This window comes from Tremella mesenterica (assembly GCF_000271645.1).
Source record: "Tremella mesenterica DSM 1558 unplaced genomic scaffold TREMEscaffold_11, whole genome shotgun sequence".
Lineage (NCBI taxonomy): Eukaryota > Fungi > Basidiomycota > Tremellomycetes > Tremellales > Tremellaceae > Tremella > Tremella mesenterica.
Genome location: NW_006711235.1, coordinates 851,655 through 869,067, shown reverse-complemented (window position 1 = coordinate 869,067; position 17,413 = coordinate 851,655). Strand labels below are relative to the sequence as shown.

The 17,413-nt window shown below is 45.2% G+C and overlaps 5 protein-coding genes across 5 annotated transcripts; 1 reads left to right on the top strand and 4 right to left on the bottom strand.

Annotated features, from left to right (window-relative positions):
• Positions 1 to 303: 303 nt before the first annotated feature.
• TREMEDRAFT_64648 (uncharacterized protein) lies at positions 304 to 831 on the bottom strand (the record flags this gene model as incomplete). The annotated part of the gene is made up of 1 exon (XM_007006811.1): positions 304 to 831. One exon carries the CDS (start codon positions 829 to 831, stop codon positions 304 to 306), a length of 528 nt encoding a protein of 175 aa, XP_007006873.1.
• A 636-nt stretch (positions 832 to 1,467) lies between these two features.
• TREMEDRAFT_64647 (uncharacterized protein) lies at positions 1,468 to 1,779 on the bottom strand (the record flags this gene model as incomplete). Its single annotated transcript, XM_007006810.1, has 1 exon — positions 1,468 to 1,779. The coding sequence occupies one exon, from the start codon at positions 1,777 to 1,779 to the stop codon at positions 1,468 to 1,470; it is 312 nt and encodes a 103-aa protein (XP_007006872.1).
• Positions 1,780 to 4,231: 2,452 nt separating this feature from the next.
• TREMEDRAFT_64646 (uncharacterized protein) lies at positions 4,232 to 4,933 on the bottom strand (the record flags this gene model as incomplete). The annotated part of the gene is made up of 1 exon (XM_007006809.1): positions 4,232 to 4,933. One exon carries the CDS (start codon positions 4,931 to 4,933, stop codon positions 4,232 to 4,234), a length of 702 nt encoding a protein of 233 aa, XP_007006871.1.
• A 1,667-nt stretch (positions 4,934 to 6,600) lies between these two features.
• Positions 6,601 to 10,163, top strand: TREMEDRAFT_34017 (uncharacterized protein; the record flags this gene model as incomplete). Its single annotated transcript, XM_007006652.1, has 12 exons — positions 6,601 to 6,735; positions 6,997 to 7,220; positions 7,309 to 7,500; positions 7,552 to 7,593; positions 7,773 to 7,806; positions 7,851 to 8,096; positions 8,187 to 8,215; positions 8,255 to 8,327; positions 8,492 to 8,583; positions 8,741 to 8,985; positions 9,312 to 9,457; positions 9,861 to 10,163. Coding segments are annotated over 12 exons (1,761 nt in total), but the record flags the coding sequence as incomplete, so codon positions are not given.
• A 624-nt stretch (positions 10,164 to 10,787) lies between these two features.
• TREMEDRAFT_33704 (uncharacterized protein) lies at positions 10,788 to 16,837 on the bottom strand (the record flags this gene model as incomplete). The annotated part of the gene is made up of 15 exons (XM_007006617.1): positions 10,788 to 10,892; positions 11,256 to 11,447; positions 11,684 to 11,764; positions 11,980 to 12,188; positions 12,475 to 12,712; positions 13,006 to 13,177; positions 13,392 to 13,464; positions 13,503 to 13,593; positions 13,694 to 13,757; positions 14,083 to 14,225; positions 14,671 to 15,529; positions 16,150 to 16,268; positions 16,313 to 16,329; positions 16,375 to 16,483; positions 16,676 to 16,837. Coding segments are annotated over 15 exons (2,634 nt in total), but the record flags the coding sequence as incomplete, so codon positions are not given.
• Positions 16,838 to 17,413: the final 576 nt, after the last annotated feature.

Below are 17,413 nucleotides of genomic sequence, written 5' to 3'. Positions count from 1 at the left end.
GGCCCGAGAAAAAGCGTGCGTCGAGGATCTTTCCTCTTTTCCATATTCCTCCTGTTTTCTCGTGTTGCTTATGATAGATGAAACATTATATGCATATATCTACATTATGATTCTACTCTCTATCAGATTTCTTCCCCTTCTCATCATTCTATGTTCGACGGGGGTTTTCAACAATACAGATTAACATGAAACCCGTTTCTCCTCTCCCGGTGCGTGGTGTGTCTGGAATGAATGATGTAGAAACTGGTGATCAACGTTTTGTATTTCTAGTGATGTATAATTCTCTTACCTCGAGAAATAGAATCATTGTGTGGTCTGATTGGTTTTATGACTCTTTCGAAAGAAATCCAAAACGATCTCTTCTTCTTCTGGAGTACCAACTTCAGTAGGCTCCAACCCTTCTTTCTCTCCCTCTTTCTCTTTCTTCAACTCGTCTTCCTCTTTTCTAAGTGACTCTTCTTGGGGTAGACTCGGATCATTGGGTTCCCTTTCAAACGATTCAATTTTCTTCTTTTTCTTCTTTTCTTCCTTCCTCCCTCCATCGTCCTTCATCGTTTCGGTCAACTCTTCTCCATCCTGCTCCTCTCCAATGTTGTCCTTTTTGGCCTTTTGTCCTTCCATCAAGTCAACCGTTCCGGGTGGTTTGTCATCGCCTATATTCAGGGGTTTTCCAGCTTTGGAGGTCCCTTGTTTTGACTGATATTGAGCGAGGTTATCTTGACGAGCTTGGTCGTATATGGCTATATCACGTGCCCATTGGATGATGGATTTATTAGTTTGAGGAGAGTTGTAGTTCTTTTCTTGTACGTGAACTTGTCGTCGTGCTTTCATCTTGGATCGGGGATTGGTTGGTCTACTGTAAGGGGTATGTGAGTGAGATAGATCCCGGTGAATGGCGGTGGTTCAAATTTGTACGCTTCCTCAGCTAGTAATGGGAATAAGGGCTGGACAGAGTGATCACACCCCTCAGGTACGTTGTCGGATTATCAAAGAGGATGCCGGACGTATGATATCTCGGAGCAGAATATCAAGGGGATGATCCAATGTTTGAGGTTTGATTCCCCCATTTGCCACTTTCTACTTCCTACGTTGAGAACCTGTTGTTTTAGAAAGGTCGGAATAACAATTCGTCAGTGGGGAAAGTGGATAGCCATGAGGTTAGAAGTGATGTCATACGTATAGTACACACGAGGCGAAAGTACGTGCGTTCGTGGTGAGAACAGATGGGAAAAAGGGGTCTTGGAGACTCCCCTGACCCAACTTAGGTTCCTTGTACGACCCATTCTCTTCTTCTAGAATCACCCGTGATTATGTATAATCCCCATCTTGACAGTCCCTTCGATGTCGAAGTACACGTATGGTCAACTTGGAGATACTGGGAAATTCTCATCAGTCAGCCTCGTCTTCGGGTTACATTTGATGTTTTGGACAGATATGCAACAAACCATTCGAGAATTACTATATGAACTAAGCGTTCTTAATCCATTCTTTATATGCTTTCCCTTCTTTCATTCTCTTCATCTTATCTTCTAAACGTTTATTATACTCTTTACCCTTATCAACCTCTGTAAAACCTTTTGATCTCTCTTTTTCTTCTTGTCGCTTCGTCGGACGCCCTAGTTGTTGTCCCGTCTGTCTCTCCGGCAGTTCCTTGTTCTTCTTATTCTCCATCTCTTCCTTAACTCGTTTTTCTTTTTCTTTTTCTTTCTCTTTCTCTTCAGCACGCTTCTTTACCCATTGTTCCATTGATTCTTTTTGAGATTGTGTGATAGTCCACATCTCGTAGATTGTTCGTTTTACACCCCTCTTGTTGAAGTAACCTCGGGTGAAGATGTGATGAGAAGGAACTATTGAGGGGAGCGGCGGAGAGTATACCGGCACTCTGAGGTCTTGTTGAGATATTGGAAGGATGGAGGTTGTAGACTACGAATGAATGATAGGAATGATAGTTTTCAAGCTGATTGTGACGGGTGATACCAAGTTGAAGGGAAATAAATTGGTCTGAGGCGGATGATATCGATCACGGTGGTTGTGGGAATGGTGGTATATGTTGCGATACTTGTCAAATCTTATGAATAGAGTAAATATCATCATAGTTCCGGACTTAGAAGAGAAGAAAAGAAAAGAGAAGAGGGGATAGAGGGTGTTTTGCTTCTCACAAACAAAACGCACATACATCTGATCTCAAACCTGTACATCCGTAGAAGGTTAGAACAAAGGACGCACACACGGAGTGCAGGAAAAACGCGCGGATCAATTTGATCTTTCGCCATGCACGAGGATTCTCCATCTTCTCTTCCTTCTCATCTTGTACTCATAATATCTATACTTTACACTGATTAGTCCCCGCTATTTTCTTCAAAAGTTCAATTGCATGATCCTGTCAGTCATTCGATTTTACTTGATATCTATAAGCTGATCACTCTTTCAGTTTTCCGCTCATACTTCCTTCTCCACCATATATTCTTTTCCCCACGACCAAAGTCAAGGCCTCCTTCAAACTCGCACAAAGTTCCACAAACCAGAGAACGACGTAGATGATATGAGCTATAAGCTATTGGGCTGGAGAAGGGTGATAAAGAAGAAGAAGAGGAATTTCGTCAGTGATTTCATTCCCACTCTTGACCACTCTGATCTTCAACCCATTTCCTAACTTGTCCTTGACTTTCTTCATGTTTCTTATTCAATTGCATTATAATTTCCTGTACTTTCCTCATTTCTTCCCTTCTTTCTGATTCTTGCGAAAGCCAATATTCGTATTGTTTCTTGATTATGGCGTTCCGTTCTTGGAGGGTTAGATTTGGGTTACCGAATGGGCTTGTGAAAGTAGTATTCGGTCTCGAGTTGGAGCTTGTGGTCTGGGTAGAACTGGGATTGGAGCTTGTGCCCTGGGTGGGATTGAGATTCAGATTGGAATTGGGAGTTGGGGTGGAGCTGGAGGATTGGGAAGGTTTTAAAGTGGGTTTCTTTGATCCGAATGGGAACATTGATCAAATGCGAATTATTCAAAGAAGACGGTTTGACTCGACGTTAGGGAACAAATGAAGAGTGAACCTCAGAGAGGAGAGATAGGTTAAAGTGCACTGGATCGAGGGTGAGGGTGAGATTGGTTAGAAGTGAAAGCGAAGATCCCGGTGAGAGATTTTGGTTTATGTTGAAAAGAGGATGGTGACTCTGAGTGTGTACGAGCGACGAGCTACGGTGTAATCACTATCTTGGCTGTCCTGATAAGACGGAAATGATTCAATGAGGTGTGATGAAGTAATTGTTTTCGGAGGAACCAAGTTCTTAAGAAACTTTATACTACAGTCATACTCCGTTCCTTTCAGCCTACAAACATCGTACTGTATGTCAATCATCATCCCGGATAATTTTAGCTTCCCGAGGATCAATCCATCTCTCTTTCGACGCATTTTTCGGAGCGCGGCAAGAAGAAAATCGAAGTGATTCCAGGGACGTCAATGTCGGGAGAAGCAAAGGTGAGAGTTTCAAGATCGTTCGGAGACCACCCCGGTCTCTTGATATAGGAAGAGTACGGTGATTAGGCGGAAAGGGCGATAAAAAAGTGTGTAGTACGTTTGTCTGGTCGATGTGGTCGTATAGAACCACCAAGGGGAAGTTTACCACGTTGTAAGATGCGGAATGGAGGTTTGAAGATTAAAAAAGGTTGACGTAGGTTTAGGAGGGGGTAACGGAGTGTTCCTCGGGAATGGGATTGTATACCGGATCGGGTCTACGGGGTTAGATGAGGCTAAGTGCGGAAAGCTGGAAAGACGGAAAGGAAGTATGGAAAACCTCGAGGATGAAGCATGTTTTCTTGCCACTGAAATAAATCGAAAATTTTCTCATGGTCGTTTCGAAGAGACCTGCTCCCATACCCGACCTGAAGTGGGTTACCTCGTGAAGGCACAAGGCGAGGAGACGTGTCAGGGAAGAGAGTGAGCAATTGTCATGAATGAAATGTAGGAGGAGATGAGGTGTCTAATGAGTTGTGCTTTTACAGAAAAAGTGAAGTTGCATACCGTTTCTTTCAATCATATGACACTTCCTTCTTAATTTCAATTCTCCCGCCGCTTGTGTCATTGGATTGTTTTGATGAATCTACACCCATTTCTTATCCTCCTCACTCTCCGCCGAGTTCACATATCCTTCCTCTAGACTTGTTCCTCACCTAACATCGAGCCAAAACCTTCTCAGAGATCCTAACAGACACCAACGACCACATACATGATCACCACCCCCTTGCCGGATTAAACTTCTTCGAAGCTTCTTCCTGCTTCATATCCTCATCCATCTTCCTCCATTGTGCTGGAGAGATCTGTCCCTGTACTCCACCCCACCCAATAGTAGCCGATCCAGGTGCCCAACCTTCCGTTCCTACCGCCCAACCAAATCCACTGAAGCTAGTTTCGCCCGTAGGTTGTGGATAGATGGTTCGATGTATTTGAGGTATATCTTGTCTTTGTTCTGTTTGTGATTGTGAGTGTGTTTCACGTTTGAGTCCAGGAAAAGGATCGTCAACATATGGGATCGTATTGGGAGATTGTTGGAATAAAGGTGTGGCGTAGAAAGAAGACGAAGGTTGAGGATGATTTTGAGTAGAGGATTGAGCTTGGAATTGGGATTGAGATTGGAGATTTTGAGTTTGTAAAGATTGAGGAGATTGGAATTGAGGATGTTGTGAAGCTTGATACGGTTGAGGGGGAGGTGATTGGAATTGCCACGGAGGGTGTCTAGGATCAGGAGCGAAAGATTGAGTGGGATGAGAATAAAAACCATATTGCGGACGAGGCATGATGATGTTTCCATAAGGATCTTGTGGTTTTTGTGTTGGACCAGGTGTATTAGGAGCAGGAGGAGGTGATAAAGGTCGATTGTTGATATGATTGAAGGATGTGGGGTTTGAGTTGTTAGAAGTTTGGTCGTTGGGCATAGTGTTTCGGTGTGTGATTGTTGGAGCTCTGTATGAGGAGAAAAGTCAATTGAGATGAGGTTTAGGGAGATAAAAAGAGAAGTGGCGAGCGAGATAATTATATAGTGTGAATATTGACAACGGATAATGCGCTCGGTATAGGTGAGTTCAGTGTGACGGTCAGAAAAGAGTACACCGAACGCACAGGTATTAGATGAAAGACATTGGTCGGACCTTCGGAAGTCAACCCGAATCCTAAGATTCTAAGATAATAGATGGTGAGCGGAGAAGAATCGTTCCACAAGTAGCACACGAACGTGTAGTAGAGAGATCCGGGGCGGAGAATGTATCGGGAAGCTGTTGGAAGTCTTCGGCCACAGCATCAAATAGCGACGGAAGTGATTAAATCGCGGAACATTGTTGAAATGTAATGAGGAAGAGGGTCATGACGTTCATACTTGCGGCAAGAGTAAGAATCCGGATATCTGTACCGCCGGGTTAAAGGTCGAGGGAAAATATCAAACATGAGGCTGTGAAGGGGTGTAACGTTCCAGGGTACCGGGTGAGAAATGATGGGCCTCGGTTTGGAAGCGGAGTGGACAGGCTTGAGAGATGACAAGAGTTCTTTCTGATTCAGTGACACTCATTCGAGAACATGACGGTGGGCTCGTAAGTAACATGAGGAGAGGGGAACGGAGGGGGAAGTTTCATGGATGAAGTATTAGTGAAAGATCGTAGGTGGGGGTGACATGAGAAGATAAGAGGGTGTGTATTTCAGGGTGAGAGGAGACATACGGACTGACCATGACGTCCCCATATCATCGCCTCCCCTACCCTCAGCTGAACTTAGCTCGTGCTGCTCAAGTGATCGAGTCTGCTTGAGTCTTGTACTATACGAATGACTTCGTGCGGTCGGTGAAGCGAGATATGGTGTCTATTGGAATCCGACCACTAGACGCCCCATTTCCATTTTGTCGTAACCTAATGGCTGGTAGCCGGTCGCTCAGTGACCTGAGAAGACCGATCCGTAGACGAGGAACATGAGTTGCCCCCCTCTCAGAGCGGCTGATAGAGTAGTGACGATGGTATCCATTTCGATTTGAACCTAGGATTTGACTCGGATGATCACACGATCATCCATGTTCCAGGCTCGATACTGATTTTCGACCTCTTGATCATCGAGAAAATCTTCAAAGACTGGAAGCTGATTATCAACAAAGGGAATATGGACTTAAATGGGCTCAACTCACGGTGGAGTTCACGGGCCTCAAGACAGGGGCCTAAATACCTAAGTTACTCAAGCCGCATACGGCTTAGGATCTGCTAACCATGATCATCTTATCTACAGAGCTCCACCATAATGACTATGATGACCATGATTCGCCTTGTGCTCAAAGTCGATGATAACCCCAGGACCGATGTCGATGAAGACCGAGAAATTGATGGTGATGACGATCTGTTTGATGGTGTCGATCCCCCTTTCAACCACGTCCACTCAAACTTTCTCAAGCATCGATCGATCGGTCTCTTCTTCAACTTGAACATCCCCTCAGTATCGTTCATTCCATCTTTCTCCTCTTCATTCTCAGCTCGATATGAACGCCAACAGTGATAATCGGTCGGAAGGAGCCAAGCTGAAAGCTATCGTCGTCGGTGAGTTGTCTCTTGACGACGAGGACTGATGATCAGGTGCGGGAGTTGGTGGATGTGCTGTTGCGGCTAGATTGGCTCATGCTGGTTTCCAAGTTGAGGTCTATGAGAAGAATGAGTTTTCTGGGGGAAGATGTAGTTTGATACATCATGAAGGGTATAGGTTTGATCAGGTGAGTTGTGTCGCTCTCTTCTTCCTCCCCCTGCCAGTACCCCTGGCGCCGTCTCCATCCCTCTACCCTTAACTGTTTTCCTATCTCTGGCAGTCCTCTGCATCCTTTTCCGATTCTCCAAATTTCCTGGTTTCAACATCTGTTCATACTTTGACTACTACGATATTGTCAACATCGTCTCATCTTGGCGAAACTCGACGGATGTGCACTGAGTGGAGCCCCACAAACGATCGAAATCTACGGTATAAAGTTGACCTCTAGGGCCCTTCACTTGTCCTCTTACCACCTATCTTTCGCCAGCTCTACTCAGACCTCGGGACTTCTATTGAGAAACATGTCGAACTGGTCCAATGCAAACCCAACTACACTTTGCATTTCCACGATGGAGAAAAAGTCGTTTTGTCCAGCGATAGAGCCGCCATGGCCTTGGAGGTAGAGAGGTTCGAAGGGCCCGAAGGATCAGAGAGGCTGGAGGGATTTCTTCGGTAAGTCCAACTCTCCATGACGCTATTGGCACGATCAGACACGCTACTTGTTGGAAAGTATGGGATGAGGGGGACGCTGATATGACAGTGAAGCCGCCGTCCACGGTAAACTATCTTATGACCTCGTCCTCAGTCAAACGTTCAATTCTATCTTTGCTTACCTTCGTCCTTCGGTCGTAATCAACGTCCTTCGCTTTCACATCTTCACGAGCATGTGGAATCGGTGTGAAAAGTATTTCCAGACGGATCGGATGCGTAGGGCGTTCTCCTTCGGAAGCATGTGAGCATGGTCGTTCGTTCGAATGTCGGAGTGTGAAAGCTGATGATTGAGGTATCTTGGGAGTTCACCGTTTGACTCTCCGGGGGCTTACACGTGCGTGTCGTTCTTGTCCTTCGCTCCCTGCTTGGCAATCATTCTATTCGCATAGGTTTCTGCACCAGTTTTGACTCCTTACTCTGTACATCACACTGCCGAGAAAACTTGAGGAGTCCAAGCAGCTTCTTTGTCGGGAGCAATTTCCTTGGGAAGTGTATCTGTTATGCTGATTTTAGATTATTACAATGGAGTGAGACGTGCGAAGGCATCGTATGTTCCCCTATACTTCTATACACATAAGAACTGACAAGTAGTGGTATCCAAAAGGAGGATTCCACCGGGTACCCGCTTCACTGCTCTCTATCGCCGAATCACACGGTGCCAAAATCCACTATTCTACTCCTGTAGATAGTGTGACTTACACCGACGGCCGTATCACCGGTGTTCGGCTAGTCAGTGGGGAAGTGAAAGAGGCAGATGTGGTAGTCGTCAATGCGGACCTGGTTTGGGCATATAACAATTTGTTCAAGGAGATACCTTCGATCTCGGAGAATGGGATTGTACCTTCCATGAAGAAACCATCAGGTGATTCAAAGATTGAAAAAGTCGATGAAGTCCGTTTGGAGAAGAAACTGCTGGAGCCGAAAAAGGCGAAACAGTTGGAAGAAAGGGAGCATTCGTAGGTCATCGTCACATTTCGAAATGGGACTGATGGTAGATGTTCGTCAGTCTCGTTCTACTGGGCTATGGACTCCGTGATTGAGACATTGGGTACTCATAATATATTTTTGGTCAGTCCCTCTTCCTACTCCTCATTTTCGATCCCTTCGCTGTCACCCACTCAACTCTACCTCACTTCAACATCACTCCGCGACCTGCCCATTTTCATCTGCGCTAGAGGAGCTATATCAAGGGACACCTCGAAAGCAACGGTTGATAGATGACTGATACCCAGGCGGAAGATTACAAAGGCTCATTCGATGATATCTTCAAACGTCAGAGTATGCCCCGAGAGCCCAGTTTCTACGTCAATGTGCCTTCTAGAATGTACGTTCTCCCCCATTGTCTATTTATCTCTATCATCTCCACTTACACGTCTCCATGACTTCACCACGAACGTATGTCACACAACGTTTGTCCCAAGTTACCTGACCCGTATAGGAGGATGCGTTTTCATTATCAGTTCACAGAGCCTGACGCTCAGTGACCCATCAGCAGCTCCACCAGGTAAAGATACCCTCGTAGTTTTGGTTCCCGTTGGACATCTCATGCCTCATTCCTCTCATGTACGTGAGAACGGTCAAGATGGAGTAGGCGAAAACACTCAAGAATGGTCAATTTTGGTGGAACGTGCCAAAACACAGGTGATAGATGTTATGGAAAGTCGATTGGGAATTAGTGGGTTAAGGGAGAAGATAATATGGGAAGAAGTGAATACACCTCTTACTTGTGAGTCGTGATCTTCACAAACCCCACTGATCCCTCCATCTGCTACTTCCTCAGCCCCGCTGCATCCCGGCTACTGACCAAGTTGGATCAAGGCATTGGTCACGTTCCAGTTCTTCAAGCTTTGAGAAATCTTGTCCTTCGTCAGCGACTTTCGGAGTTCCCTCCTTTCCAAGTTGTGCCATGAGGACAGGAGTAGCACAAGGAGAGATTTGGTTTCTCCTCGAGTTCGATGAATAAGAGGTGAAAGAACAGCGCGACCAGTAATGAAATCGATGGACTCAGACTTTGAACAGAAACTGAAATGAAGAGATGAACTAACGTTAAAGGGAAAGATAAATTCAATTTGACTCACGGTAGTATACTCGGTATCACTCATGATTTCTGGAACGTACTTTGGTTCAGACATCAAGCCAGGCATTCGAAATTGAAAGGAGCTTATTTCGTTGGTGCTAGTGCTCATCCAGGTACTGGGGTGAGTTATTTTGTTCTACATCATTTCTGCGTCATCTTCAATTTCTCGCATGTCTTTTACGCTGCCCATCCTGGTATACTCCTTTTCTATCTTGACCGTGTCGTCAATCAGAATCTATATCATCGTATTCGTTCACTGTACCTCTGTCATCTCCCCTTTCATCATTTTACTCATCCCGTCACTTTCTTGTCCCTCCCCTTCTTCTCCTTGATCATTGTTCATCACCATGTTAGACTTACTCCACCCTTCCTCCCCTTCACCATTCCATCTCATCGTCAACTTTGCATTCACCTTACTTTTCCTTTCCTCCATCATTGTCCATCTGTACCTATCCCAATCTCCCCTGTTCATATCACCCACCATCCCTTCGTAACCCTTCACCAATACCAACACTAACATCCAGGTCCCAATCTCCATAGCTGGATCCCGTCTATGTCTCCAGACTATCCTATCTGACCATTCTATCCCTCTTCCTGAGACATACCATCCTAATTCTTCTTTCACCACAACCACATCAGCTTTAGACATCCATCAACCTAAACGTCTTTTCCACATATTAGAAGATTACCTTCCTACCATTCTCCTTTGCTTGATCGTCTTTCTCCTCACCACTTTGGCGCTCAAGGTTGGTTTTCCATCCTTCGAAGGGCTCGATGGGAAATTGGTGGGATCGATCGGGAATCATACTCTCAAGATCGATTTTTGATCGTGACTCTTGGAGGAAGAATGGTAGGAACAAGGTATGGCGTTTCAGGTCGGGATAAATGGGGATCTGGATGGGCATAGAAATGGAAGTGGTGCTGACTATGGAAGTGGTATTTCTTGATTGGGTAGTCGTTCGAACATGGAGGAGTTCACGGGATCGGTCAATGCAGGAGTAGGCGAACGGGGAATTTAGCAATTCAAGTAAGTTGGGAAAAGATGATATCAACAAAGTAGAGATTGATAGAATTTGTGAATATCTATATTTATATATATATCAAAGCAATTTCCGAAGAAAAAAGGTATCGAAAACACGGGCTATCATCAAATCATGCATGTAAACAAATCTATGACTTCTGATTGAATCTGAACTGAACTTTGCTGGATGGTGCAATGGTGGAATTGTGGATAGTGGAATGATGGATCAGATGTATCGTGTGTTGGTGTGGAGGCGGATCGCGATATGGTGGTGTTTCTTTCGTCGCAGGTGGCATGGAGATAATGTGATTCTGTGATGTGGGGATTGTGATGGTATGAAAAGTGACGAGTGAAAGTGAAAGTGACATGTATAATTCTAAGGAAGTATGCAGGCGTAGGGAATGTTGGGTAATTTGAGAACGTAAGATTCTCAGATCTTGGCCACTCTGGTGAAATAAGACTCAACGACTCGTTTACCATTCCTAAGGTTTAAAAGTCTCATACGTTCATTCGCTAAATGTCCAGCGTCCGATGCCTGGAGTCAGCGTGGAGTCGTGGATATCTTTCACAGGTGCACATTGGGTCTCACATAGCATAAGGAACAGGGATCACTTTGCAAGGTATTGAGAAAGGCGGGGGTGAAGATGAATCGTTTGGTCTAAGATGAGATCCGAGGAGGGGGGGTTTTCAATCGAGACTGGATGAGAAAATGGAGAAAAGGTCCCGTCCGGATTGGAGGTGACGGTGGAGGATAGAATCTTGGCATCTTGGGGTTGGCAGTTTAAGAAGGGTGTCGCCTCAGGGTGGAAATAATGTAAATGAGATCGAGAATGAAGTATCTTCAAGGGACAGACAGACAGGATAGAAGATCAGGGAAAAAAGAAGTGGTTAGACTCACTTGTCCCAGAGGAAGATGAACACAAGGCGCTCCAAATTCCTGTTCCAACCAAAAGATAGTAGGTACAGTTCCGCCTTCTCTGATACGCAAAGGCTCTACATCCCATATATCTTTGACGGCGCATTCCAAAGCGCGGAAATATGGTGAATCAAGTTGAGTCAACCACCAAGAGGCAGAATGAGTGACTGTGATCTACACATTAGCAACTCATCCTTATTTTCTGAGATTTGTTCCTTGTACAACGTTTGAGGCCTAAAAGTACCGGTGTCTGGATGAGGGAAGTGTGAAGAGGTGGATACATCTTAAGCGGAAGGACATGAGAAGTTAAGTGATGTTGAAATCCTCGCGGAGGAAGAGTGACAATGAGCCCAGAATGCGAAGGGATTTCGTCTAGGAGGTTGAAAGTGGAAGCAGGTGGATGTACTTACCTCAAAATGGTTGGGCGATTTCAAACTCTCGAATGTCTTCCGACAATATTCTTTTAAAGTCTCCACCACTTCTTCCCTACTCTGTCGGCGTGTCAGCATTGATTCAAACACGAGCAAGTTTGGATGAGTTCAGCCCTCCTTCCCAACTCATGCTCTTAGGCCCCAAGGAGCAAGCGTATGACCGACAGGTGCTGAGTAGTACAGAAGAGCTTGACGCCCGTAACCAAGTGAAGGTTTGGTGAAGGAGGAGCAGGGAACTCGGGAATAAGGAAAGAGTTCAGATGATTCGAACCCACCTGATCAGGGACGATCCTCAAAGATATATCCGCACTGACGCGTTTAGGTATGACGGTCTTATTCCCCATACCTGAACTGGTGATGCTGTTAATCGAGAAACTTGGTTGAGCCCAAACTTTGGATAATTGTTCGGTTGATCGACCGGACGCACGGGCGACGTCGGCAAGACAAGAAGTTACATCTTGTGATGGGGCTCGGATCTTGTCGTCTGACGTTAGTTTTCTCGTATCCCTTCGTCATACCGCTTCAGTCAGATGAGATAACCAGACTTGTGACTAATAAATGTCCATGTTGTGTCACAGAACAGAATGCAGTGTCCTCTCATCACGGCAGAGCGAAGACTCGTGAGTGACGATGCGAAGCTAGACGACAGACTAGTGGTGGGTGAACAGTCGAGTAGACAGGTGGAAGGACTGATAGGTGGAGCATGGAGTTCATGAATGGAAACACAAGAGTTGGAAGAACTGGTCAGATGGGCAGAAAAAAAAACTCACAGAACCCCGGTACGTTCACTCCCTCAGGTCCTGCCACAGCTCCAAGAACTCTGACCATATCAAACATCGGTTCCGCCACAATCCCCCCGTCTACACCAGAATGAGCATCATCACCTTCCCCACTGATGGTCAAATTGGCATAGACAACACCACGCATGCCAAAGACTACGCAAGGGTCATTCTCTCCTATCCAAGTAGAGTTGGAGAGCATGATGGCGTCGATATGACCGATCTTGTCCTGTAAGACAGTCAGCTCCACTCTGATAGTGTCGCTCTCTGGACTAGCAATGCGAAGAGGAAGAAGACATCTGATCGGGAGATTGCGCTGGGGGGGCATACGAACACAGAGAAAGGGAGGAAGGGAGGAAGAAGACGATATATGAGTGTTCTAATTGGAACAAGCCACAGGGTATGAGAGACACGCAGAAGGAGAAAGGGTGTGGGAGGGGCAGAGGGGATTAGAGTCAAGCGGTGATGAGGACAAAACGTCATGAAGAAGGGAACACTAATGAGGCAAAACGAATGACCCACCTTGTTGGCCTGCACCACAGAAGCGAAACCTTTGCTTCCGGCCTCTTCCTCACCTTCTATCAACATGACCACATCAACGTCCAATTCACGACGTTGTTGAAGATTTGCAGCAGCACAAGCGACTGCGAGAACAGGACCTTTATTATCGGACACGCCGCGGCCGTATAGGTAGCTGGTATGAGCAAGTTTTCCAAATAGTCCACATACATGCCTTGGGGGGTACTATGAACAACCAACAACAGATCAAGTGAATGTGAACCACCAGACAAGTCAAGTACACACATGCAAAAGTTATGGATGACAAAGTGTCAAGAATGAGTGAAGGAACATGGGATCAAGAAGCCAGTTAAAAGTTCGAGAATGATATGAAAGCAAGTTTTACTCACCCATTTCGACCGGATAATTCCCAGGGATTGGTCTCCCATTCTCCCTCTGCGGCAGGTTGGACATCGTAATGACCTTGACATTAGTCATCATTTCTCTCGGTGTGGACGTACCATAGAAGAGTATTCTTTTACGAGGTTTGTCGGTCTCCCTACCGGAAAATGTGGCCAATACAAGTGGGTTTAGACCTCTTTCTCCGGAAATCTATAGATTAGTCCTACATGATTCAAAAGACTTTGTCGAGGAAAGGACAGAAGGTGGAGCATAGGAGTTGATGATCTGATGATGAAAGAGGAAAACTTACCACGGAAGAACGGGCGCCGAGTTGAGTGAAGATCTTTTTCAAGAGATGTGCACCTTGTCGACAACTGTGAATCAGTCTTCATTCTCTTGCGGTCATCTGATCAATAACGATGACCCTTTTCCACCTGTTGTTTCCGTCTCTGGTAGGCAAGAGACTCTTTGTCATCTTCACATGGCGATAAGATTGGATCTAGGACGCGTGAAATGAGATTCTGATCCCATTTACGAGCGATGAGAATAGATTCAGAGGGTGAAAGATGAAGTTCTCATCGCCTTCAGGGCGGAGGTCGAAGTCCTTATCACCTTCACGTATCGATGATCCTCGATCCAAAGGGAGTGCGATAAGATTCGAGGCAGAAGCAGGATTGGGTACAAAAACCAACAACTCACCTTTCCCTGTGCCCCTCATCGCTCACCGTCGGTACAGCAATAAGTTTCGCCAGAGCGTACAACATGACATCACCTTCACCTTCACCTTCCACGTCGAAATCGTTGACATCTCTTCTGGAAGAGGGTACGTCGATTGACCATATCTGTTGTCAGTGCGGCGTTCATGTGCATTCCTCCTAAAATTTACTGCCCTACCCCACATTGGTCGTCATGCCACTAGATAGTCACATTCTTAACCAATCGCCGTTTGTTCTCGGATTGCAAAACGAGAGAGATTGGGATTCAAAGTAACGAGCAGGACGGTAAAATATGAGATGAGAAGAATGAGAAAGATCGAAAAGAAGTGGCCAATGAGACAGATAGTGAATTGGGTGGGTGAGATGGGTAGGATTAAAAGAGGATTTGGTGTTAATCAGAGCAGTGTGTATAGGGTGGGGTATATAGGATGGGAGTATAGAAGATGAGGTATTGAGAAGTGGTATCAAGAATGTGGTGTTCAGGAAGCGGTATTTAGGAAGATAGAAGATGGACATGTTAGAGAATAAAAGGCAGGCAAAGAAAGGAAGACGAAAAGAATAAACCACTCACCTTGACATAAGAATCATTTCCAGCCGTTATCAATTCCCATTTATCTTTCCCAACATCTTTCACAATTGTCGAAGATAGTATAATCCCCGAATGACCTCTAAAAGCAGCCGTACAATCAAAATCTTCATTAACCCTTATTACCTTTCCATCCGCAGCAGAAGTATAAAGATCCGTTCCTAAGACTGACATTGCCAAAACGTCATTTTCATGAGCTTCGATAGTCCTGACACACGCAGAAGTTTCAAGATCCCAAACTACTATTTGACCATCTTGTAAACCAGCATAGAGTAAAGAATCTCTTACTGAGAAAGATAATGCAGCACCTTCTAAACCAGAGAAAACTTTTAAGAGTTGTAATCCACCTTTTGGTTTACATTCCCAGATTTTAACATCTGTATCACCTGATCCTGATACTAACCATCTTGTATTATTTGGTCTTTCGATCATGTACATTGCGTAAACGTAACCGTAATGAGCAAAAGCGACTCTTTGTGAAACGTCGACTTCTAATTCTGTGACGTGTGAACAACCTCTATGTATACCTAAATCTCTGGAATGAGAAGAGTGTGGGAGATGAGAGAGATCAAGTTGTTCGAGTTGATTTTGAAGTTGACGTTTATCTGCTGAAGTTGGTGCTGAACATATTGGAGTTGTGATTCCTGATGTATAACCTGATGGTGGGTTATCAAAGAATTTATGAGGTTTGTATCGACCTGTACGTTGACTCAAAGTTGGTGAAGCGCTTGCAGTGGAGGATGGTCCGTTGGTATGAGAGGTATGATTGGTATGACCGTTGACGGGTGGGGATAGAGTACCATTGGGAAGAGTGAGATTGGCGAGAGCAACGGTGATACTGGCGCTGGTGGTGGGTAAAGAAGGTTTACGAGAACGGATTTCATCCTGACCAAAGTTTACCCATTCGATAGAGGTGCTTTGAGTGCCTACGTATCAGTCTTCATGTATGTGGGAGATCACGAGATGATATCATAAGAAACGGTAAGCCTGAAAGGGGTAGGTGATGATCATGTCCATGAGATCACAAATCTATCATAGCTGAGTCTCGAGGAGGGACTGTAAACGGGAGAAGCAGGAGACACAGAGAGGGGAATCGTAATGACCACATCCTTGACAACATGAGGAGATAAGATGATGATTGGATACCAAAAAGGTAGACCGAAGGAGCGGTAGGGTAGACAAATGGCCGAGAATAGGTGGATCACTGATCCGCGCAGAATCAAAACCACGGATCATCGAAAGACAACGTGTCAGGGCGGTTGCCAATCAATCGAGGCCCGGGGTATCGGGTCGGAGGGTGAGTGACCGTATGACCGAGCCGTCGGGTGGGCGGCAGGCCAAAGGGAGAGGAATGGTAAGAGAGGCAGGGATGAGAGGGAAAGGGAGAGAGAATAAAGCAGACGCGAAGGGAAAAGGGGTGAAGGGAGGAAGAGGGAAGGACCATCAGTAAAAAAATGACTTGACTCACCGAAATAAAGCGTACCGCCTTCTCTCTCATCCCATGCTAGACAATAAATATCTCCAGAAGTGTCGTCACATGGATGAATGATATAAATAGGTTGAAGGGTATTAGTAGACCAGACCTATTCATTAGCTCTCGAATACATTTCCGCTGATTGAGACTAACTCGTATATCTCCTGCACCTATCAAATCAGCATATGTCACCTGAAAGTAAGGCGAAAACTCACTACTTGAACTGACCAACCAATTCTTCTCAGGTACCACCATAAGAGCTAGAATACTACCTTGATGTCCCAATAGCCGATACATGGGTTGTAGACTTGTTCGAGAGAATACCTTGAAGATAAGCTATCTCTCATATCACAATGCTGAGCATGAGGAAGGGCGTCGCGGTGAACTGTTGATATGTTTGGGCGTAAATTATGTCCCAGGCGTTTTTTGATGTGAGGGCGTCTTCGAAACGCCCAGGACAGGTGAAAAAAGAGAGAGAGAAGGAATGTTAAAGGAAGGAAAGGGAATGGTACTTACCACAATTTCGTTATCACCACTATGACAACCAGCATAAACGTATTTATCATCCGCAGCGAGACTCAAAACCCTACCATTCCCCACACTGAGTAAATGAGAAAGAGCTGGCATTTTCCCTTTCTTATCTCTAGTCAACGAATCTAGATCCGTAACGATTTGTAGTGGAGTATGGGGGAATTTATCGACAGAAGGTTTTTTTATGTGTTTTCGTTGAGCCAAAACCGGTGAAGGTTGTATGACAGGTACATCAGCTCGGGCAAGGATGACGTCCGAGCGGTGCGAATGACCGAGTTGACCGGTGTGTATATGTTCGGGATTCTCGTGTTGTAGTTGTGGTTGTAGTCGTTGTTGTTGTGATTTTGTATTATCAATTTCAACGTGGTCATGAGCAGTGTTAAGATTATCGTTTGGTAATTCTTCCAAATTTACATCGTGGGAAGTATCAAAATTAACATGAGGATCAAGACCGATTTGATTGACGTTTTGTATGATATCGGGAATCAAATTTTGATCAACGTCGGGTTTGTCGGTATCGTTCAAGAAAGAAGAAAGATTAACATGATGATGATCCAGATGTGTATTTTGTAAATCAGGTTTTATAATTTGAACAGGGTCAGATTTAACATCCGATGATCCGACAAGTTTGTAATGCCTTGCGGAACGTGCGTGAAGACCAGGTGTGAACAATGAGTCAGGAAGGAAAGATGATACGGCGTTTGGGGATGTCCTCGGGGAAGT